The sequence below is a fragment of the Gymnogyps californianus genome, chromosome 2, assembly GCF_018139145.2.
Source record: "Gymnogyps californianus isolate 813 chromosome 2, ASM1813914v2, whole genome shotgun sequence".
NCBI classification, from domain to species: domain Eukaryota; kingdom Metazoa; phylum Chordata; class Aves; order Accipitriformes; family Cathartidae; genus Gymnogyps; species Gymnogyps californianus.
This window is the reverse complement of record NC_059472.1, coordinates 102,117,019-102,141,308: the sequence shown is the minus strand read 5'-3', so window position 1 is coordinate 102,141,308 and position 24,290 is coordinate 102,117,019. Positions and strand designations below refer to the sequence as shown.

At 39.9% G+C, this 24,290-nt stretch overlaps 1 protein-coding gene across 2 annotated transcripts in view; it reads left to right on the top strand.

The window, feature by feature from the left end:
• The window catches only part of KIAA0319 (KIAA0319 ortholog), a 34,829-nt gene extending 16,009 nt beyond the window's left edge, over positions 1-18,820 (top strand). For both annotated transcript variants that reach the window (XM_050892550.1, XM_050892549.1), the window contains exons 8-19: positions 132-360; positions 2,224-2,347; positions 3,739-3,871; positions 4,767-4,915; positions 7,327-7,478; positions 8,621-8,759; positions 10,029-10,188; positions 11,513-11,655; positions 13,032-13,154; positions 14,593-14,683; positions 16,791-16,882; positions 17,752-18,820. In XM_050892550.1, coding sequence (XP_050748507.1) covers positions 132-360; positions 2,224-2,347; positions 3,739-3,871; positions 4,767-4,915; positions 7,327-7,478; positions 8,621-8,759; positions 10,029-10,188; positions 11,513-11,655; positions 13,032-13,154; positions 14,593-14,683; positions 16,791-16,882; positions 17,752-17,930 — 1,714 coding nt within the window. In that variant the 3' untranslated portion in view covers positions 17,931-18,820. The remainder of the gene's footprint in view (positions 1-131; positions 361-2,223; positions 2,348-3,738; positions 3,872-4,766; positions 4,916-7,326; positions 7,479-8,620; positions 8,760-10,028; positions 10,189-11,512; positions 11,656-13,031; positions 13,155-14,592; positions 14,684-16,790; positions 16,883-17,751) is intronic.
• The last annotated feature ends 5,470 nt before the right edge of the window (positions 18,821-24,290 follow it).

Genomic DNA, 24,290 nt, shown 5'->3' with positions numbered 1-24,290 from the left:
TTCGTATCATCTAATCAGTGGCTCTGTTTTAGGTGGTGTTTGAAAGTGTGCCAGAAGAAGTTAATCTTTGAACTTAGGACTTGGCAGAAGTCCACCTTAATAGATTTCCAATATTGTTTTTCCTGTTATAGACTCACAGTAATTGATTCGGATGGAGCAGCCAACTCCACCATTGCATCTCTGACTGTCAACAAACCAGTGGATTACCCACCTATTGCCAATGCAGGACCTAATCAGGCAGTCACCTTGCCCCAGAACTTCATCACGCTGAATGGAAACCAGAGCAGCGATGACCATGAAATTGTCAGCTATGAGTGGTCGCTCAGTCCCAAAAGCAAAGGCAAAGTTGTAGCAATGCAGGTATGTCTATTTCTCCTTGCTCTTTTATCTTTACTTCTAACATGACCAAACACATACCTAAGTAACTACTCAGAAGCACTGAAATATCTAGAGTGCTGTTACTTTTGGGTGTTTTTGTTCCTCTGTGATGTATTTAGCTCTTATTTTAGATACTACTTTTAATTCCTTCTCATTATTTTTTTCATTCCTTGTGGCCATTTCTGATTCCTGCTGTTGTTTGTTCCCTGGCGGTTTGGAAAGACTTCAAGTTCACAATGTCTGTCCTTGGACCCTAGAGCCTGCTCCACAGGTTTCCATCTTCTGAGATGCTGGACATGCTGAAAACTGTTTTTGGGAGAACGTGGGGGTAGTCAGGGTTTTCTTGTTACACTTTCTCCTGGAGAAGGTAGTACTCAAACAGAAACTTCATTTTCTGAGTGAAAGATGACAAGACTTTTGGCTGTGTTATGCAGCCATGTTCTGTGGGGAGTTTTTTTTATGCTCACTAAAACATGGGTTTCCTATGAAGGCGAACTGAATTTATTCTCTAATTTTCATGGCTGTATTTTTGTTTTTTTAAATCTGAGAGAAGTTAATCAAAATTTTCAGTGAACTTGCACTCAGTAAGTTGGAGATTCTTGTAGCTCTGTAGGCAGTTGAGGTAATTAATGTAATGAAGCCAGCTGAAACTCAGAAGCCATTTTTTATAAGAGACATGATTTCTGCTATGTTGCAAATGATTTAGACGTTCAGAACTGGAAAGAGATCACTTTGTAGATCTGTTTAGGAAAGAAGTAATATTGATGCAAGCATATACAGTAGAGGCAATCACAAAACTATGGAAGGACTTATAGCATAATGGCTTATTTCTGTGCATTTACCAAAACAAACACTTTCCAAAGGCATCCATGCAACCCGAACTTGCAGTTTTTAAGAGCTGTTCAGTCTTAAAGCAGCCTTCCTGAAAGAAGGGAATGACTGCTTGAGATATCCGATGGATTCATTGAGTATTTAATGTGGAAATGCAAGAGCATTTTACAGTTTCTTTTCAAGAGCCTAGTAGTCTTTTTCATGTCCCTAAAGCTGAGGATGCTGGTCTTAGGTGTGTTACATGGTATCCACGGTTAGAGTGCAATGTAACAAGTACCTCTGCTGGTTAGTTGATCATTTATCAAGTCCCTTAGTTCTCATTATCATATTTATTAAAAAAAAAAAAACCAAACCCTAATTGCATTGTGACTTGCTATTCCTCATATGAGAGATGCCACAAATGTTCATTTTATTAGCAAGAGGACCTATAGCTGGGCCCAGTCATTTTATGAGCTTATATAGGTATCAACTAATACTGCTGGAAGACTATACTCAGGACAGAGTTGTCTTGTTTAATATGTTTTTTTCCCATCAGGCTATCTGGCTGGGATCAAGTCAAGCTTGGTTTTGCATTTAAAAATTTTTATAAATATTATATTAAAGAATATTGTGGTGTTTGTTTTTAAAATATCTCTAAGGAAATGGAATAAGTTGTAGTAATTTCAGTCGGTGTTTAATTTCCTAATTGAGAAAGTTAGTCCCATGTGTTTCACAATTATTGTTGTTCAGAAATAATGCAGTAATTATACTAACATAAGAAATTAAGGTTTATTGTCTATAGACGTTTCTCTGGGTTCGTAGGGACAGTTGGAATAGTGAATACATTACATCTGTCTGTGCATCAAGTTTTAAGTCTCCTCTTTGTCTACAAGGTGCTTAAACTGCTTGATTAAACACTGTGTTTATGAATTAAAACAAATTTTATTTTTTCTTCACATTTGCTCTGTAAGACCTTTCATAATACATGAGCATTTCTGTTTTATCTCGTGCTCTGTCTTTATAAACGCCATGTAGGGAGTGCGGACGCCATACCTCCAGTTATCTGCAATGCAGGAAGGAGATTATACGTTTCAGCTGACTGTCACAGACTCTGCAAGGCAGCGGTCCACAGCTGAGGTCACACTGATCGTACAGCCTGGTAAGTCAGCTGCGGGCACATCTGAGTCCCTCAGGGGTGGGCCTGCCTGATGCCTTAGCACTGTCCTTGAATGCCTCATCTCCCCGCACTGCACCACTGAGATGACAGTCTGAATGTCCAGTATCCCTGCATCAAGGACTCTTCCACCTCCGTTTTCTGTCAAAGCAAACAGTTAAAACAAGTGTAGAATCATAGAAAGTCCAGGTGGTGATCCTGAGGGCTCACACCGGCCTGATTACGTAAGGCAACCTGCACAGAGATGTGTTTGGGTGTACTTCTAAAAGCTAAAATGTAGCTCTTGAGTTTAATATTCTACAAAGTCTGTTTTGCAAAGCTGTTCAGAGTATCAATCAGTGCTTTGCTCAGTTTTCTTATTGTTTTGCAGTTTTCCTTCAAGAATCCTTGTGTGAGTTGAATTCTCACTAGAATTGCATTGCAGTTTCTAGAGGAAAGTGTCAAGCAAGGAATTTTCAAAAGCTGCATCTTTCACATGTTTGTTTAGATTTGGGAGCTGAGTGATGAATGGGCCCAAATGGTCCAGGCCTCATGAAATTTTTTTAATGCTTTTTTGTAATGTGCTTGCCTGTTACATCCAAAGTGGCTTTTTCTGCCTATCTGAAGGTCTCACGTTCCACCATGGGGCAACATTTTATCTTCCTGTTGTTGCTTATTACACATCTTTTTCTAGATGACCCCTTCTGGGAAGACTTTACAGGGGCATTTACTGCAGAAATCAAGAACATGAATTGGAATTACAGTGTGTGGTCGTGCCTTTTAGACTTGTTATAGTGTGGAACTAGAAAGATGCTATTGCTGAAGTCAAGTCTAAGGGTAAATAAATATCCAGGAAAAAGGTGGCATTGCCAGTTTTACCATGCCACAAAAGCAGAGGTTGAAAACAGAATAATAGGTTATGTTTCTGCACTAAATCCTCAAAGGCTCTAAATTGGCATTAACTTAGTGGTGTCATGCTGACCTTGAGCAGCAGAAAACCTGGACCAGTGTTGTCTTTGAGGGCAAAGAACCGTATTCCTGTGGGTGGTTTTGAAAGGGATGCAGTGCTGGAACCAGGAGAATACTCCACTGCTCTTGTTTATAAAACATTTCATACAATGCATTGAGAAAGCTGCAAAATTCTCGGAATGTGACTGTGCCTTCAGATATAACTGTGAAAAAGGGAAGTACTTGCTGTGGGATTTGGCTTGTTGCAGAGCTGGTCTCTCCCACCTAGTATTTTCTGCTGGCTGGTGCATGTTATGCTTGTGATTTGTGCCTTTGAGCCAATATGTCAGATTTGTAATATAATATCCTGTGTAAAATCTTCCCTCTGATTGGCAATCCTTGCCAGTGACTACCTAGCAAATGTCATACACTAAATATTATTTTTACAGAAAATAACAGTCCTCCAGTAGCAGTGGCTGGCCCTGACAAGGAATTGACCTTCCCAGTAGAAAGTACTACACTGGATGGAAGCAAAAGCCAAGATGACCAAGGCATTGTCTTCTATCATTGGGAAAATATCAGGTATCTAGAGATTTTACTAATCTCCAGTAAAATAGAGAACAAAGTGAAAGTGATTGGGTGCCAGAGCCTCTTACGCAATTGTGTTGGGTGATGTACTGTTTGAGAACTGCTTTGAGGATCTTCCTGCTCAGGTGGTAATAGGGTAAGAGACAGGAATTTTAAGTTCCAACTTGGAAAGCTTAGGCAATCTCTGCCTATGTTTTGCAATGTGTCATTTTGAGGCCTACTGTTACAAAGTTAAGAGAAAATAACAGGAACTTCCATGTCTCCTGTTTAAAAAGCGAGTAACAGACTTGGGTACCCTCCTGTACTGTACAAAGTTTTCCCATCAGTGCTTAGAACTAGGGTTTCTTGGTCACTTGTTTGTTGAATAATGAAGTAAATTGACAATCTGTTTAGCCTGAGCTTTCAATAGTAGGTGACTAAAGCACTCTTGAATGATGATTGAAAATGTTTTACTGAAGTTTGTAATTGTATGTTTATGTGTAAAACTAATTGATCCTCAATAAAAGGACAAGGTATTAGCTTATGCAGCTGTCATATCTATGGTACAGGAAGAGGTTTGCTGGCACCCTGTACATGTTGTGAGTGGCTCTTAGAGCAACAGTGTTTGCATGCTCCCATGAAATAGTACAGCGAGGAGGCTGAACTTCTGGGATGCATTTTCTGCTCTTCTAATAACTGGGTATGTGATGCTTGGGTGCTTTGAATGTCTTGAAAAAACGGGTTTATGAATTCTCTGAACTAAACTCATGTCTCATAGTTCTTTAACCATCAGTGCTTATAGTGGTGGTAGAACTACAATATACATAAGAGCAAATGGCGTGAGTGATGCTGCTGAAAGAACAATTTGACTGGCTGTGCAGGATTATTTTTCTGAGATGTTTTGTTTCAGTGGACCAAGCTCTGTACAGATGGAGAACAGTGACAAAGCAATAGCAACTGTGACTGGTCTTCAGGTTGGTACCTATCGCTTCAGGCTGACCGTGAAAGACCAACAGGGCTTAAGCAGTACATCTGTGCTATCTATTACTGTGAAGGAAGGTAAGCCTAGTTGCTGCTTCTTAGGATATGGTAGGCAACTTGCCAGTTAATTCAATCACTGACAGAATGTAAAGGAAATCGGAACAGAAAGGGAATAATGTATTTGTTGTCATATTTCAAGGGTATTCGAGAAGAGTTACTGCTGTTTTGTAATAAAGTAGTATTGTGACTGACTGGTAGAATTAACTTTGCTTACTGCAAGCTTTTTTAAAGTCAAATAGATGCAGAATTAGTTGTAATAAAAGTGCTCCAAAATACTATTTTTGACTATGGTGTGTCTACTTCATTAAGAGGATATGTTTTTATTTTCTCGAAGTTAAGCTTTGAGCAGAAAAGCGATTTTACTGTGGGTTTTAAGTATCATCCAAGAAGTGAGGTCTCGGAGTATACCAATTTCCACTTAAAAACTTAACATTAAAAGATCTATATTTATTTTGGTTATTTAATACAGAGAAACAGTTGCTGTGGTGGTTTTTTAATCCCCCCCCCCCCCCCCCCAATATGCATGCTGTAGAAGAGGCTTTAGGATAATAATGCTTATTGTGTGAGATCATAGAATTGTTTAGGTTGGAAAAGACCTTTAAGATCATCGAGTCCAACTGTTAACCTAACACTGCCAAGTCCACCACTAAACCATGTCCCTAAGCACCACATCTACACCTCTCTTAAATACCTCCAGGGATGGTGACTCAACCACTTCCCTGGGCAGCCTGTTCCAATGCTTGACAACCGTTTTCAGTGAAGAAATTTTTCCTAATATCCAATCTAAACCTCTCCTGGTGCAACTTGAGGCTGTTTCCTCTTGTCCTATCGCTTGTTACTTGGGAAAAGAGACCGACGCCCACCTCGCTACAACCTCCTTTCAGGTAGTTGTAGAGAGCGATAAGGTCTCCCCTGAGCCTCCTTTTCTCCAGACTAAACAACCCCAGTTCCCTCAGCTGCTCCTTGTAAGGCCTGTTCTCTAGACCCTTCACCAGCTTCATTGCTTTTCTGACAGAGGTACTGTCAGGTACTTCTGACAGATTTCATAGCTTTGACTTATGTTGCATCCTCAAGTTTGCCGGTGGTGATAATCCAGCCATCTTTTGCCTGATGTTCTTTAGGGAGTGATTTTAGCAATCTCCATGGGCCTATACCTCCTTTTAAAGAAGGTGGTGTAATACATTTCCAATCTTGTTTGGTCCAGAGTTTGACTTTCTGTTGCATACCTTGTTTTTTGAGGGGAGCAATGCACTCTGGCTCTGCAGGTATGGTACCTATACCATTTATGAAATGATAGTAGAGTTGCATTAGAATCTTAGCTGCTGACTTTCTTGAAAACAGTGCAACCTTGTTTCTTTTCCACTTGGTATCACTGCAGAACAAATGAATCTTGGAGAGGAAACTGGACTCAGTTTTACTCATGTGCATCATTGGTTGAACTGTTTCAGAGTTTCAGTTAGGTTTTTAGTCAGAAACATATGGCAACAGCTCTGCCCAAATGTGTCTCATGGTCTCATTCATGCTGTGAAGTGTAGCCACAGTATGTACTGACTACAGTCACAGGTTCAATATTAAAAATATTCAGTGCTCCAATAGCCAAGTTTAATCAGCTGGTTTATTTGGAAGAGACAAGAAGATCACTTGTATCACAGAGAACTCTGCTGTTCTAAAGAACAGAGTTACAGCCAATGCCCTGGAGACATGCCCCAAACTGAATTATTTATGTCTAACCTAATATTCAGACCAGCCAGGTATTCCACTCAGCCTCACAGCTTCCTGGAGCTCGGTCTTATCAGTTGTGTTATAAACAAAAGTCAGTGATGTCTGGTTTCTGGAAAGCAAATGTGTTCATGTTTCTTTAGTGGTTTTTGGCCAAACTCCCAATGCATGCCTTAATTTCACTGCTAGCAGTAAGCAAACAGCATTCGGGAACTGGGTTTACTCTTAAGTTTCCTGATTGTACTTTGCCTAAATACAGGCACTGTGAAGATATAAGACCTTACACAAGCTTCTGCTAGGTAGTAAGTGATTCTCAAGATGAGAAGAGCCCAGCGTGGTGATGTCATGCTGGGCTGTGTTTCCAAGTAGGCAGAAAATCTTCTTGCTTGACTGAGAAGATCTGATGCTTAAGTTATTGTGAGACTGTAAATAGAGTATCCCACAATGTTTTTTGAAAAAGATCTTTTTGGATGGTACCTCTTACTGGTATTCTCTTCACGGTGCAGCTCTGCTTTTGTCAGGTTGTAATAATCCCGGAGCCAAATTCTGTATACCCACTCATCCTTCCCCTGTACCTTTGACTCGAGATTCTGTTGTTACTGCCTGTAATCATCAGGTGAAGAATTGCAGTGTGGGTTTATTGGCAATGGCACGTCACATTTTGCATGTTTTGAAAGCAAATCCTTCTCCTCCACTATTTTTATGGCTAGAAAACAACAGTCCACCCCGGGCGCATGCTGGTGGGAAGCATGTTCTAGTGCTTCCAAATAACTCTGTTACCTTGGATGGCTCAAGGTCTGCTGATGACCAGGGGATTGTGTCGTATTTGTGGATCCGGGATGGTCAAAGCCCAGCAGCTGGGGTAAGTTTCTTGAAGGTGTTGTAACAAGTCAAATTCGGCTCTTGTTATGCATGTAGCGTCACTGCAGCATGGCAAGCAGGTACGACTCATAAGATGCTATGAGGCATGGTGTCTGTTCCTGGTTTGTCTCCCCTGCTCCCTTTAGTGCTTTGGTTCAAGGGGCTTGTGATATTTTCAGTACGGCTGTAGACTATGGTAGCTAAGTAAGAGGACTGCAGCAGTGTGGACTTAGTTGGGAAAGACTCAAGACAGAAGAATAAAGTTGTGTGTCTTGAAGAGTAATTGTTGATAGTACTAAGTTAATGTGTTTGAGAGAAAAATAATCTGAAATCCAGATATTCCAAAGGAGGAAGGGTGTGAGAGAGCAAGAAGTACCGATAAAGACTAAGGAATCATGTCTGGTACCAGATGAGGCAAAACTTGCAGTTTAAGATAAAAATGGTGTCTGGTGCTAGATGTATGGATATGTTGCCTGGCAGACCATGGTGAATAGCCTGGGTCATTAGGGCAGTGGAGTCTACTCTCCGAGTGGGGGCAGACAGCAGAAGTACCTCATGATAAACTGAAGTTTATGTGTCAGCTACTAAAAGTGTGATAACTTCTTTTGCCTATCCGCACAAAGTGGTGCGGACAGCTCTTTGTAGTCAGGAAGACAGTGGCAAATCAGCAAGAACTGGGAGAGGAGAAACAGCAAAATGATAACAAAGCTTCTGGAAGCAATTCAGTTGAGGCTATGAGAAGAATTGAAGAGGTTTAGCTTAAATATAGCTGGCAGAGGTAATAGTTGGAAATACATGAACTCCAAGGAAAGGAAATAATTCGGGAGTTAAGAAAGCAGAACTAAGGATACTGGAGTAAAAATGAGAAATAATAATGTAGCTGTCTCAGCTTTTCAAGCAGATGAGTACTTGAGAATGTCAGCTGTTCTGTCTGGGTTTTTTTAATGAAAATACCCATACTGTGCAGACATCCTCATTAACTGCCACTTCCAAATTTGCATTACTCTGCTATAAACTGTGGGTAGGTCACGTTTGTCCCAAAAACCAAGCAAGAACTCACACTGTCAGACCAGATACCCGGCTTGATACTCACACCTGCAACTTTCTCTGAGGGTATAATCATCCCAGTACCTTTTTTTGCAGGATGTGATCCATGGCTCAGACCACGAGGCAGTACTGCAGCTAACTAATCTGGTGGAAGGAACCTATACTTTTCACTTGAAAGTGACTGATGCTAAAGGAGATTCAGACATTGATTCAGCAACTGTTGAAGTGCGGCCTGGTATGACAATTAAAAGGTCATCGATACGTTGTGAATACCTCATCTTTGTTCTCCTTTTCACTTATTTCAGTGGTGACAAGATTCTCTCAAGTTAAAACACAAAGCAAACAGGTGTTTCTCTTCCTTACCTTCTTATTGTTCTCTCAATAGGCCTGAGTGTGTTAGAAGAAGACATGTCAGGATTCTTAACTACTAATTACACCATTGCCTTACTGGAACCATACATAAATAAAAATCATACTTAGTTAATATTTTCATTAGGTTTTTGTTGCTTTTCATTCATTGTAGGTTTCTGTTGCTTTTTTTTCTGATGGTTGATCAGTTTGGCCAATGGAAAGAGATGGGAGCTGAGCATTAAGTTTAGGTACAAACGTTGCAATTGTGTGTTTGATGGTTGAAAGTGTGCTTTTATGCTTGTTTTCCTCCTTTCATCCTGAAGGACAAAAACCTCAGAGAATTTCAGGGTTTTTAAAATTGTCTTTTCATGGTTTGATATTACTCATATATAGACTTGTTTTCAAATGCAGGCTAAAATGGCTATGTGATGGAAGCATAAGTTGAGGTTTCAGGAAATTAGTCTGAAATCTTGGGTCTGTCAGAGATTTCTTGTTTGTCTGGTTCCTGGGCAATGATTTCATTTCTGTTCCTCACTTTATTGTTGAATGTAATCACAATTGGCTCAGGATTCTCATTGGATATCTGTGAAGCTTGTTTTGTTTGCAAGGCACTCTAGGAGTTCAAGTATTATTTAACAGAACCCTCAGTTTGTGAAGGTAAACATATTTGCTATTTTTCAAATTGACCATCCTCATTTAGACTCGCTCACACAGTCTTGCATGCTACCATATAAGTCCATCTTTGCCTCCCTTTTCCTGGGTGGTAGCCAGTAGTAGTTAACTAGCAGGGAACTTAAGAATTAGACTCACCTAGTGCTTACCTCTGACCTTAAGGTGGCAGCATTTAGGGGAACAGAAGTTGCTATTCTGCACAGAAATGTATCAACGCTGAACTGAAGTACACACTGAAGTGCTCTCTTTCAACTGATAAGCTGAGTTGCTATCTTAGGACCCACCAGGTTTGTTTCAGAGGGAATGTGAAAATACAGGTTAAGTACTTTTCTAAGAACACAAAAGGCTTGAGTTATAAGGGATATGGGGTTTTATGCAGGAAAGTACAGTACTAATAAATACTTTTGAGTACTGCATGTTGTCTTCAGTTGGTACTGAAATATTTGCCAGGCTTTGAAAGAATAGTATGTTCTTCTGTCAGATCCCAAAAGGAATGGTCTGGTGGAGCTGATTCTGCAAGTTGGAGTGGGACAGCTGAGTGAACAGCAGAAGGACACCCTGGTGAGACAGCTGGCTGTATTGCTGAATGTTTTGGATTCAGATATCAAAGTTCAGAAGATACAAGCCTACTCAGATATAAGGTACAAAGATATCCTGCTGTGCCAGGAAGATTTGTGATTTTCATTGACTCTTTCACAGCTCATAATTAGTTGCAAAATAATCTTTTCGAAGTTGACAAAAAATGTTATAGCACTCAACAGTATGTACTTTAAAAGGTGAATTTCTGCTGTGGTAGAAAATTGATGAAGTAAGCTCTCTGGAGGCTCAGAACTGAAGTGTTTTGGTTTTAAAAAAAAAAATGAAAAATTATCTGCACAGGTTTTTTATTTATTCCTTTAAAGAAAGCACATGCATATATTTCAATGTCTTTGTTCCATACAGTGCTATTATTTTTCCCAAATGCTGGATGGAGTGAGACAGACAGACTTTCTCATAGTGAAGCAAGTATTGTATTTCAAAATAAGGTTCCAGCTGTATCTGATCAAACCTGTTTTATTCCCCTTTTCTTCTACTTCCTCTCTAAGGTTTTGATATTCTAAGTATTTTATAAACATTTTCCCAGGTAACTGGTGATAAAAATCCATTTTTTGCAGAGAAAACTACACAGTGGATACTCCAAAGTGTGGTATCTTACTCTGAAGTAGAAATACCCCCTCTGCTTGGTGCAGAGGGCTAGAGATGGCTGTGTGTACCCAGAGAAACTTCTCAGCATGATTGGTAGAACCTGTTGACATGAGTTATCTTTAAATTACTTCTTGTTAACTACTTGGTAATTTAGAACCCATTTTGGTGTCTGTTTAGCTCTCGAGGAACCTCTTTAAAATTTAAAAACAAACAGTTTGGAAAATATAGCATTTATAGCTATGGTATTTTTAATCTCAGCTTCCAATTACTGCTTTTCAGATAAAGATGTTCCCTGAAGTGTCTGATAACAGGATGAGATCAACAACAACCAACTTGGGGTGGGGGGTTGGAACTTCCCACATGAAGTTCTCTGGCTCCCTTGCTTCTGAGCTTTTCCTCCTCTTAAATTCAGTTTCCTAAAGTTACTCAAACTGCTTCAGAGTGCTTTGTGACAGGTTCTAGATGAGAGTGGGGAAAGCAAATGTATATATACACTTCTCTTAAAGCGAGAGTCAGGAAGACCAAGGAGCGAATTACATTTGCTATTGTCCTCACCTTTCTTCTGTGTAACTATGAAGCAAGAGAACTGCTGGTGCTCCTGGCTCAGAATGAAGTCCATGGCATTTGGATGGAGTTGACTGATCCAGGGACAGAGTTCCCTAATCTTTATCAGTGGTGACATTTGCTTTCTAGAAACAAACAAAACCAAAGGCTGTAAACTGAATGCCTGACAAAAGTGATCTTTGACAGCAGTCATGACCTTAGCTGTTCTTTCTGCAGCACCGCGGTTGTGTTCTACGTGCAGAACGGGCATCCTTCCAAGGTGATTCAGGCATCAGATGTCTCGCGAACTCTGCATGTGCAGCTTTTGAAAGAGAAGGCTGACTTTCTGCTTTTTAAAGTCCTGCGGGTTGACACAGCTGGTATGTTTTGGATCGTGCTTGCTCATCTCGGAACTTTGCAGGCATTTGGCTAACATAGCACCTGGAAACAGTGCATGAAGGCTTTCTGTCTGCCGTCTGGTGTCTGGGCTTGGATGTAGCTTTCCAAAAGACGACGTTGAAGACGATACTTAAAATGCTTGTTCATTTGTGGTAGACTCGTGCCAGTTACTTGTGTTCTTTTAAAAGACTTCATCTGTAACAGCAGGCAAAAGCATATCTTGATCTTGTCTGTGTCAGAAAGGCCTGGGGAATGAGGATAAAGATATCCCACTCATACCATCTTTTCTTGGAAGATGGGCAAAGCTTAATATAGCCATAATATAGAATGTTTCATGTCTCTGGTTCCTTCAAGGCTTTTAGTATTCAGTAATAGGCTTGTAATGTAACTTGGTTTCGTCTGTCTACGTTGGGCAAAATGGTCAGGTGATCACTGTGTTATAACCTAGTCTTCTAATATTTGCAATGTAGAGGGGCCACTGGGGTTTCTTATAATGAACTTTTTCTTTTCTCCAAAAAGATGCTTGAACTTCTAAGCCTATTTTAAACTTCACTAATAATGTGAACCCTTCATGATACTCAGATATTACAGATATGACTTCTCCATAATTTAAAATCAGGACATAATGATCCAAATGCAAACAAAGTGAACGAGCTCTGGCAATAAAATAGTCATTGATTCTGTATTAAATTCTGTTTTTATTTACCTGTTGAAAGGACTGTTGTTCTATTGTAAATCTACTTGGATTACCAAAATGTGTAGGTGTCACTTGAAAATATGCATTAATGTTTTTCTTGGCATAGCAAATCTGCTACCCTAAGTTTTAAGGGGAATAACTTTTTATTTTAGTCTGATATGACACATTGATCTGGCAATAGCTACTACTATAAGTGTATGAGGTATGCGAATGTTCTGGTCTCAGATGCTGTAATTCAGTTTTGAAATACTGAAATACGCTCTAGTTTATTGGTACGATGCTTGTCTTCTAGTACCTGAGAATGCTGATATTCCTCAGTTCTCAGGTACTTCAGAAGTTCTTACAAATATGTCATAAAGAAAGGATCAGGTCTTGAATTCCACAATTTCAACTCATCTTTACTTCTGGTTAGAATAAACTGTTCTTGACTTGCATACAATTTCAATATTGTATACATAAGATATATTCTCATCTTTCACTTCACAGCAGTCTGCTGAACTGTAAGTCTGTTTAACACATAACACAAAAGGAAAGGGAGATTTAAAAAATATCAGGATGTTATGAACTAGATGCTTTACCACCAATCTAGTCTCACAGTAAGAGGATGCGTGACAAGTTGTCTGTTTACACAACTGACCCTATGTTTGGTTTTGTTCTTAGCCTGTCTTTTAAAATGTTCTGGACATGGACACTGTGACCCCATAACAAAGCGCTGCATTTGCTACCAGCTGTGGATGGAAAACTTGATTCATCGTTATCTAAATGATGGAGAGAGTAATTGTGGTGAGTTTGGGTGTTGTGGGATGTATTTCAAGAATAACTCTTCATCTTGTGAGACTTGTTGATTATTTGCTGTCAGAATGGGGAGTACTTAGGAGGTAGATGCTGAGGGAAGACTAAAACAGTCTTTTTGTTTTCTAGCCCAGCAATATCTTTCTATAGAAAGGTATTTGAATAACATCTTGAAATGATAATGTCTTGACAGTAGTAGCCTATATTTAAAATATTTTAAAAGTTTAAATTTTAAAAATTACCACTATTTGAGGAAAAAAGCATGAAAACGTTGTCATGGGAGAGAGATCTTGCAACAATTTGGGGCCAGTTGGAAGGGTTGTTGAATAGCGTGGGCGTTGCAAAGCTTTTGAGTAGTATCCATCTGATTGTTGCAAAGCTGAAAAAGAGGCAACAACTTAGATTCTTTGAGTGGGTCGTTGATGCTTCCGTGCCAGAAGTATGATCTGATGTAAGGAAAGAAAACACCAGTGTTCTGGACTAACCAATATAGTCACCTTTAAAACCTCAGCTTTTTAGCATGATTAATTTCACTGTTTCTTTCTGTTTGCCTATTGCACCTGGGAAATGCAATTTAGTTTCACCAGCTTAATCTTGTCTATATTCTGTGGCACATCTAACATATCAGCTAAGCCTCTCTGTTTCAAATATTTAATAGTTTTAATTTAAGATCAACTAAATTGATCTTCTACTTAAGTTGAAATAAAGCTCAACTCTTGGTACTGTGCAGACTTGGAGACATTTGCTAGGCAATGGACTAGTCTTCAAGTAAATCTATAGAAATTGATAAGGAGCTTGCTACAAGCCATTAAGTAACCATGGGCCATGTGTCTGTCTGTTAGTGGGCAAAGACTGATTGACCAACCAAAATGGGACAGTAGGTTTTAAGCCTGAGGCTGGGACCTCCTGCAGACCTGCCCTAATGCTGTGTTGTTCCAAAGTGTAGTAATAACACTGAAATAATGAGTATACGCATGTTGGAGTTCACATTATCGCACATCTCTCTGTATCCTTCTCGTTTTCCTGGATTTACAAATGTAAGCGTGCGGGTAGAAGGATCTATCTCTAATCAGCTGCTCTTTCAAAGCACTACTAAAATGCCAGACCCGGAGTACACCTATGTTTATTTCAGTTAGAGAATGACAACTGAGGTTGTAACCATGCCCTCTTGACTTTCAGTTCCCACATAGACTTCAGGTATCTTAGGATGGTAAAAGGTATTGAAGTGGAAGAAAATTTTCAAACGTGCACTTTCAATCTGGAAGCTTAAGAATTTTTAGGGATTCTTCTGAGAATATGAAGGTGCTAAGTTTTCCTAAGTTCCTGTTGTTACTCCCCATTCCTCAGGATTGGTTATGTTAATAGAGTTGCATTAAAAATTATCCTATTCTTATTACTTTACAAAGTACTGTTGTGTTTCTTTTTTCAGAGTGGAGTATACTCTATGTGACTGTATCTGTTTTTATTTTGATTGTGGTCATGGTAGGGCTTGCCTGGTTCTGCATCTGCTGCTGCAAAAGGTACATGATTTGTGTTTCTTTTTGATGGGGTATATGCAAAAACTGCACACAACTGCCACATTTTAGTCCAGTCCTTAGCACTAAACCACTGAACTCTTTTCCGACATGTGAGGAGCTTCCTGTAGCTATTTCTGTATAGACACACTTTCATTGAAAAAAGGAGTATCCATTTCTGGCTCTGTGCTCTTCTGCATTTCAAAAAACAAAAAGCTGATATTGTAGTATCCTTCATATTAAAAGATAATTTAGGTTAAAATGGTGAGAGTATACTGCAGATGTGCATGGTCTCCCACTGAGTCCTCCAGGTACTCCATGCTAAGAAAGAAGAGGCATGTCCTGAAGGTCACTGACAGTGGAGTGTTCTAGGCCGTGGGAAGGGAGCTGCTCCCAACCTGGTGTCTCCCTTGGACAGGAAGGGTGGACATGTGGGCTGCATCTGGCTGACAAGCAAGGAGTACTCCAGTGATCTCAGTCATGCAAACTTCTTGTTTCCTCTTTCCTTAAACAGATTTGCCTACTACTGTATGTTGTTTTCCTCTCTGTCCCCACCTCCAGTCTTTCCTAGTGAGCTGATAAGAAATTCTCTTTCAAGTGACAAGCCCCTGCAAGTTCTGTCACTAGCACAAGTGTTCTTGCTGCTGCTCAAAAAGCCAAGCAAATAGCTAGCTTGTTCAGGTGTTAGCAAAAATGAAATGCTGTCAAAATCTTTCTGGATTTTCAGCTTTTTCTAGGGTGTCTTTGCAGTATGTAAAGGATGCTGTTTGAAATGCGTGGGAGTTGATACCGATTTCCTTTTTATGGTTGAAGGAACAGTGCTGTTAGAAAGGTTTAAATAGAAGTGTGTCCCACTCCACCCCCACAGTGTGGGGTGGAGCCTCACAGGCTTGTGTGGCTTTGAGAAAGGGATTGTTTACGGAGTTCAGCTGCTTCTGTCCTTTGTCCTCATACGGCTTGTGCCAGAGAGTGAGGGCTGGTTGATAAGATATGTGTAAAAAAGAGGAGGGAAATGCTGCACAGGACAGAATGGCAAGAGATGCCCTTTGCCTTGTGGAAACTGCAGGAAAAAGATACACTGTAGTCCAAGGTTTGGCTGCAGTGTTGGAGGTTTTAAAGGCTTTGAGTTGCCAAATGAACTCCCATTTTTTAGAAGACTGTAAGGGGAGGTTGAGTGGCTGGCTGTTGCTGTAATGTCAGCTGAGCAGTAGTTGGCTTCTTCACTGTGAACTGTGCAATCTGGATGGGAGTGCTTGTCCAGACATTGCCAGTCAATCCTTGCCTTGACAAAGGGCATGTCCCACCTCCTGCAAAGTTATGAGAAAGAGGGCCAGAAAAATGCCTGAGGTCTGACAGCATCTTCTAGGAGGTGCCCCTTTGGTTTCATCCATGAATGCCCTTATTTCTACGCCGAAATCCTTTGTTCATTCCCTCTTGATCCAATACAACAAACAGTTCTGTGTCTCTTCCTCTAGCTCCAGGACTTTTCCTTCTGTATTAATGAGCAGATGAGTAACTCCTGCAAATAGCTGAAACTTAACATAGAGATGATGATGTTTGCAGCATTATGGAAGTAGATGCTGGGGAAGGATTTAAATAAAGAAAGAACAGGTGGGGATTTGCCTACAGACCAGTAGGGCTTTGTCCCTGCATATATATATATATGAGGGAGCCAATCTCCATTTTTGTCTGGTCTTCTCTAAGTGTAACCAGACAAGCACCACTTAAATTCTCTCAGTTAAAAAAAAAAAAAAAAAAAAATTGGGGACTAACCAATTCTTCCAGAAATTTTATTTGGAAACGAATATATGTCTACCTTGTGTCTAGTTACTGTGTTGAAATTGAACAAACTGAACCCTGTGGCCTAGGAAAGCAAGTCAATCTTTCTTGCTTTCTTCATCTTTGTATATCAGAGAGAAAACAAATTATACCCTCTGGTCCAGGTTGTACAGCTGCTTTATACAGGTATAAGCTAGAACAACTCTTTTTAAGTGGAGGTGAGAGAGTACAATGAGGTTCTGTATATTGGGGTAGCTATGTGTATGAAAAGGGAGAGGGAGCGGATTTGTGTGTTCATGAGAACTAAATGTCTTTGCGGTAACTTTCTTTTTAGCAGAAAGAGGACGAAGATAAGAAAGAAAACAAAATATACCATCCTAGATAACATAGATGAGCAGGAGAGAATGGAGCTACGACCCAAATATGGTAAGCGCTATCTTTTTCAGCTGGGAACTCATCTACCAAGCTTACAGTCAATGTATTTGAATTGACACCTGCAGTCAGGAGGAGCCCAGAAGCTGGCCTACAAGTTTGGGAATGGCAGAGGCAAGCATAGACAATGAAATGGTTGGGGGAGAATCACTTCATTTCTTTCGTGAGGCCTTGGGCTCAGCCACTGCTCTGAGCTTCTTCATTAATGTTAATTTAGAACATCTAATTGTCCCACAGACTTTCTCCATGTAACCCCTTCTCCCCTGCACACACTTTAATTTGGAGCTGTTTTTATTGCTGCGCAGCAGTTCCCTCTTGGCCCATAAGTGCACTGTTAAACATCAGTAGACTTCAGCTGCTACCCTCTATTCACATATATTTTGATTTACTGAGTTTCAGTTTTTAGCAGGGGAAATATTGAAATCCAGGGAAATAAAATCATCCTGCAAAACTGCTGTCCTAGAAAGACAGACATAACATTTCTGTAGAAACCATGACCTTTCGTTGCCACTTCTGTTAATCAGATAGTTGAGTGGACAGACTAATTTCCAGATTCAAGCTATTAAAAGTGCATTAGCTATGTACTAAGACCATCTAATTGTTTCAAATTTAAATGCATATATTCACATTTCAGAGCCATAAACCGATTGGCCTGCAGTGAAATCAGAAGAGTATCTGTCTGACAGTATATGATACCTCCTAGGCCAGTTCTTATATCTGTGGTGGCAGTGGTGCACGCTGTTATGCTGGATTGCAGAGAATGTTTTCACTTATCTTTCATATCACAGCAGAGGAGAGGACGGTTAGTTGTTACTAAAAAGTGAAATCTTCCTAATGAGCTTGTTTTGCTTTTTTATTGTCAGGTATAAAACACAGAAGTACAGAACACAACTCCAGTCTGATGGTCTCTGAGTCAGAGTTTGACAGTGATCAGGACACTATCTTCAGCAGAGAAAAGATTGAAAGAGAGAATCCTAAAACCCTCACGAATGGATCCATCAGAAATGGAGTTTCTTTCAACTACAGCTCCAAAGACAGATAACTGAATGAGAGTAAAAGCACAGAACACGCTGGTCCAACACATCTGAAACATGTTGGCCCACCTCTGTTTTTCTAGAACCAAAAGCTTCCTAAAACATCAACTAATTGCTGATGAAAGCGTGAATTCCTAGTACAGTTAGGGGAAGGAAAGAGGAAGGATTAGATGGTCAGCTAACTCCTCTTGTCACCGTTATAGGAACAAGGAAAAGCACATCTATCTTCTTGCATGTTCCATGCTGAATGTTTGAACTTCAGAAGGCCTTTTTTCCTCTATCACTGTTACAAAACTAGCCAGGGCTGTTACGCTACTAACAGTGGTAACTGAGATGCATACAGATTCGTGTCCTGTGCTCCTCTCTCAGAGAAGCAGTGTGATTACGATGCTGACCTAGAACAGCAGAAGCCAATATAGATAAATTCCCTTACAACTATAGAGAGCAATATGTGACCACAGGCTCCATCTTCATTTTCAGTTTAGGTTGGGAACACAAAGAGAGAGCATTTTTAGTGCATTGTATTTATCTCTGACTGTGCTTTGTGACTTCCTTTTCTAGGGTAGTGCTCATCAGATGGAAATGTCTCTGTTTTCAAAGGAAGTTTACAATTAGCAGTTGCACTTAATCAGCTGTAATGTGATACATCTGTGTCCTATAGGATGCAATGTTCCCTGTATTTACATGGAAAGTATGGTGCCTGCAGGGAAGTCCAGTCTTAGGTTGCTTCTGTAATGACGAAGGTGCTTTAGCTCTCTGGAGTCTGCCACATCCAGCCAGGAAACAGTAGCAGAAAGGCAGCAAGGATTCAGTGCAATGTGCCTTCAGAAGTGTTTTGAGCATCCCAAACAACTTTTTGCTTAGAGAACACTTTTAAGGAGCTCTGGACCTTTTAAGAATGAACCCTGAGTTGAGATGAGTTTTCATCTGTCAGCCTCAGTGCTCAGTTAAAGAATGTGCCAGGCATTTGTGTAGTGAAATGCTTGTGGCAAAATACCCTACGTGGAGCAGGAGGTTCAACGCCTGCCTTCATTGTCATGGGAATTGGTACCGAGGAAGGTTTTAGCTTGAAGATTAGATGAGTTTACTTTTTCCTGTGTGGCTATTCAGTGACTAGATGTGTTGGCCTAAAGAGATCCCTTTAGGTGTTTGGGAAGGGTAGGTGTGTTGGAGTTCTGATGTTGTTTGCAATCTGGATAATTTTTTTTTTTACAGCGTGCTTGTTAGGCTTTAAAGCCATGCCCCTAATACTGTTCTTGAAATCCCAAACTGAAGACTTGGCTTCTATACATAAGTCTCACTTGTGGAGGCGTCTGTGGCAGTGGTACTGTCTGGACATGACGTCAGCCTTTCCTGGGGGTCCTTTACTGACATGCTGGAGTCTTGGGCTGAGCTAGAGGAATGATGTGTTCTGATGGAGAAAACATTCCTCTGGGAGCATTTTGGACAGATTTTTTTTTTTTTTAACTTTTTTTAAAAATGTGGAGAACCTTTTAAAAAGGTGGAGAATCCATTAACAGAGAAGGGTGGAGCCATATAGAGATCAAGGGAAGCAGATGAGAAGGGTCAGGGAGGCGGCATAGCCCACCTCCATCATGAGGAATAATCTGGTGGAGAATTTTGGGGCTTTCTCCATCCTTTCATAGAAGTCCAACACAGAGTAGTTGGGTTGAACGCTGTGGCTTCTGTGCTTCTCTTGTTAATGGAGTTGGGCAAAAGTTGGAAGAACTGTCTAGGTTGGAAGGAGTCAGTAATCAAAAGTTGCAGCAACATAGCATGCTCGTAACTGGTTTCCTACCTTTGATTCTCAAATGCAGCCAGCAACAGTCCCTAAGGCTACTGATGCTGCACTGAGGAGCATTTATCCTGTACCCAGCCCTGCACTTCTCTGGAGAGCTGAGTGTGGCTGCAGGAGTCATAGTGGTGGGAGAGGCTGTGAAGAGCTAAAAAGGGCTAATGCAAGTGTTTTCCATGTTTTTCCCGTACCCATCAGCAAGATGCAGTATAAGCGGTATGATTTGCTTTCTTCAGAGACCAAGTTTTAACTCTAGTTTTAGCCTATTTATTCAAAAAAATCTACTTTATCTCGCCCTCCTCCTTCTTGAGTGTGTGTTTTTATATTTTTAAATAACTTGGTCAATAAAAGCAAGGTCAGCTTTTGACGTTTTTCAATTTCTGCTCAAGATGTGTTAACATAATAATGCAATGTTCACTTTAAAGCATTCCTGAAGATAAGGTCCACTCAAAATACTAATTTTTTTTTCCTTTTTAAATCAAAATGTTGGGCTTAATCCGTTCTGCACAAATTCCCAAAATGTTCTAGCAGAAATTATGCTCTTGGAAACATGCATTTTTTAAAAAAAAAAGTTGCGTAAGCAACCACAACTTTTTATTGGCCACGCTGCCATTAATGCTTCTGCTAAATACTGTATTCAGTGTGCCTTTATCTATAAACTTATCTTTTAAGATATGTCAGTGCAGTCAGCAGCATCCTTCAGTTTTATGAAGTCAGTCACTTCTGTGTTTTGGGTTTATTTCACATTTTTAAGGCTTGTGCTGAAGCCTAGGAGGTTGTTCTTTCAAGGAATTAAAATTCAGACTTTTTTTTTTTAAAAAAAACCCTAAAGACTGATTCTCTAGTAAAACAACTAGAAGAATCGTAAACCTGCTTTCCTCAATGCTGCAGAATTCCCAGGGCTATTCCCCCTCCCATACGCACACACGCTATGGGCTCAGATCTTTGGATCAGTGGTAAGTTCATGTGCCATGAGAACGTATGTGTGATTTTGCTAAGTATTTCTCACTCTTAATGAATAAGAAACATTAGACCAATTTCTTATTGCATAAGGCCCTAGCAAGTGGAAGTTGCTTCCTAAATTCTGTTCTCTAGATGACGCTTTGACATCTTTGTTGCTAACAGTATTTTAGTTATGTTTTAGAAGGTGAATATAGGTTAAATTTTTGAGCTGCTTCTAATTCTACTAGCTTGATTCTTCCACCTCCTTGGAAGGAGAAGTCATTCCTCTTACATAAGATCAGACTTGCTCTTAATATGAAACTTGCACAGAAGTTGAAAATAAGTTTCTGGCTCTGTGAATTTGTGATATCACGTGTTTGTGTCACTTGGCCAAGCATGATTTTGTCAGGAATTTAGGAGAGACTATAGCAAGCCTTGTATCTTGATTCAGTATAATTTTTATTTCTAGAACTGTTGCTTTCTTGCAGAATGTCAGGTCGTACCTGGAATGAAAGGGTCGGAAAACTAGCTGTTAAGGTGCAAACACAATGGCAGAATTCTGATGCTAGCCTTCTGGTTTGGGTTATGATGGGTTTGAAGCAAGTTCTCAGTCCTCACATTTACTTCCACACAGAGTTTTCCTTCATATACAGAAAGAGTGCTCGCACCTTCTTTGTGAAATAGGGATGGGGATATTCACAACAGTCTCGTCTGCACTGAAAAGCAGAGGAGACCAGATATAGCTTGCCACATGTGGCTCAGAGTCCACTGAAAATAAAGAATAAATTCAGTTTGGCACTGATAAGATACTGCCTCTCTTTGAAGGCAGACAGTGTGCTGATACTTACAGTGCCTCATAGCCTTGATGTAAGCACTGGATTTTCATTTGCGTCTTGGTTTTACATTTATACACGCTTATGCATGCACAAGCAGAGATTGCCCAGCTATGTAAAAGGACTGCCTTTGTTTGCATTTTAAGCAAGGAGTATATTTTGGAAAAAAACTTCCTTACCATTACTGCCTGAGGCATTAAACAGGTTCAGTACTCAACACAGTGTATACGCAGCATGAAACTGCCCTGTTGCAAACAGGTCATTGGCTTGTGTTCTTAATTTTCTTAACCAAAGTGCTACTGCAGTAGGAAATAAAATTTACCTTGGCAAATCTGCTGAGATGCACATCCAAATTCTCTGTCCTATGGTTCAACCTTTCATATTAACTGAGCAGAATGCTGAGAAATTCAAGCAAAATGTGAATGGTCTAATTGCTGAGGACTGTTTATTTGGGGAGGGGGAAAAAGGTTATTCTTGTTTCATGTATAAATATATTTTCAGCTGCATCCTTTTAGGTAAACAGAGTCTCCCTCTGTCACATGCATCAGATACAGGTACTGTTCAAGCATTTGTTTTGTGCTGTCAGCTGTGTTTGCTTATATGATGCTAGTTTTCTTTCTTGGTCTCTTGTGGGCAAACACAAGCGCACACACGTGCAAGGAACTTAACAGTGTGTGAACTTTACAGAGAGAGTGAGTGCATATGTGTGTTCTCTATGCTGAATTTAAACTTTCCTTAGACAGTTCTGATGTTCTTGAAATAATTTTGAGTTCTTAGGCAAATTTCCTATTCCTGCTTTAAGCCTCAAGTGAAACTAGTTTTGCCCCTCAATATACTGCTAATGGGCTGTAGTTAGCTGGAGCTTTGGGATGGTGCTAACATGACAGCTACTTTAGTCTTCTGAGCCATTTACATGAGGTTTGAGAGATAAACATTCCTCTAGAAGAAGGGAAATGGGATAGAGGTGAATTAAGAGTTTAACAGCAGCTATTGCTTATCACTGATACCTAACTAGGATACTAATCCCATACATCTGCAGCAAAGGAGAACCCATTTCATGTACCTTTTAGGTCCTGAACTCCCCAAGGCAAGGGAGGGAACCTTAAAGCTTAGAAATAAAATTTAAAAAAGGAGGGAGAAAAGGCAAATCATTTTTTCTTTTGCACAGGCTACGAATCCAGTGCAGATGAGCCGCACATCAGTAGTTTGTATGGAAGCACTTCTCCCTGTGGGTGGATGGGTGAGCTATTACAGAATTTATATTAGGAATCTGTTTCTAGAAAATGTTATTTATTGCAAATGATAATGTATTGTAACTGGAACCATTTCTGAGCTGAAATTACTACATTTATGTAACAACTAATAAAGTGTTGTCTTTCCTTCTAGGAGCTTGTCAGGTACTCTTTTAGACATGGTATTCTGTATTGGACTCAACACTCAGGTCAGGCTAAGAGATATGTTGTATACCATAGCTTAGGTCTGTACTCAAACATAAAAGCAGTGCAATATCTGATCCCTTCCCTTCCTACTGACAAAAGCGAAACAGTATCTTTTTTCAGAGATGTAACATAATTCAGTACATCAGAGAGCAGAAAAAAAAAATTTACTGCCGTTCACAGTTAGAGTTTTCATGTGCTTGTCCTTACTTGGTTTAATTGGCTGTGTGTAAATACTCACCAGCTGCCATGCCAAGTGTGGTGATTTCATAAGTTTTGTGGCTTATTCTATAGCAAATCCAATACTTGAGTGTTTCTAAGTACAATGGCTGCTTTGCAGTAATTAGATACTAGTGTGTAATATAACCCAAAATACTGCTGTTAGCTAGGCATAGATTATGCTGCCTGTTTCTGAAGTGGAAAAGAAAAATCCATGCATCAGTGTGTGTGAAGTTTGTGCTAAATCATGGTAATAAAAGGTACTATGAGATACAAGTGTCTTTCCGTAAGGAAAAAACATACACCATAACAGCAACTTTAAGTGTATTTAGATACATGGTGCCATAGCCTACATGGTACCTCTTACATTCATACTTGACTCCTACAAGGGAATACTGGCTGCTGCATGAGCTGATGGAGATACACAGTGTCCTTTATTGAAGAATGGAATCTGCCCATTTGTTACTGCACTGTACATTTTGGTAACAGCAATAGCCTCCCCCTTTCCCTTTGAGTAGGCTGATGCAAGCCTCTGGACTTGTGCAACAGAAGACAATCAGTGTTGATTCCTGAACAACTTAAGCCAGTTGTGCTAAGTAGCTTCAGCATTTACTGATGAAGTGAATAAACCACCAACTTCTTGTGTCTTGGAAGGTCCTAGGCAGAGTTTTGACATTGAAAACACTTTAAACAAGTGCTAAAATTTAACTTAGAGCTTCTGAACGCTGTACTTAAACCTTCTCCCTTAAGGTAGTAGTATAAGCAGTAGGGCTAGGACAAAGGACATGACCAGTTACACTTACAACTCTGCCAGTTACAGTGAGAGTTACTTCAATGCCAAGTCAAAGCATGGACCTTCTTTTACTTACAGGATTGCCCAACTCCCAACATGTGCCTGAATAATTTAGAACAGTAAAAACTATAAACAAGTAAAACAGTATATAAACAGTAAAACTATATAAACAGTAAAAACTACTAAAACAAGATAACAAAGTGTAATCTGCCAGCTACTGTAAACAAAATTAAGTACTAGATATTGGTCAGGCTTGACATACTTCTCAGTAAGACTGTCTCTCTTCACTGGTATCGGATCAGTGTTACCAGCATTGAGAGCCTCCCCTCAGTTATTCTGAGCACCCAAGG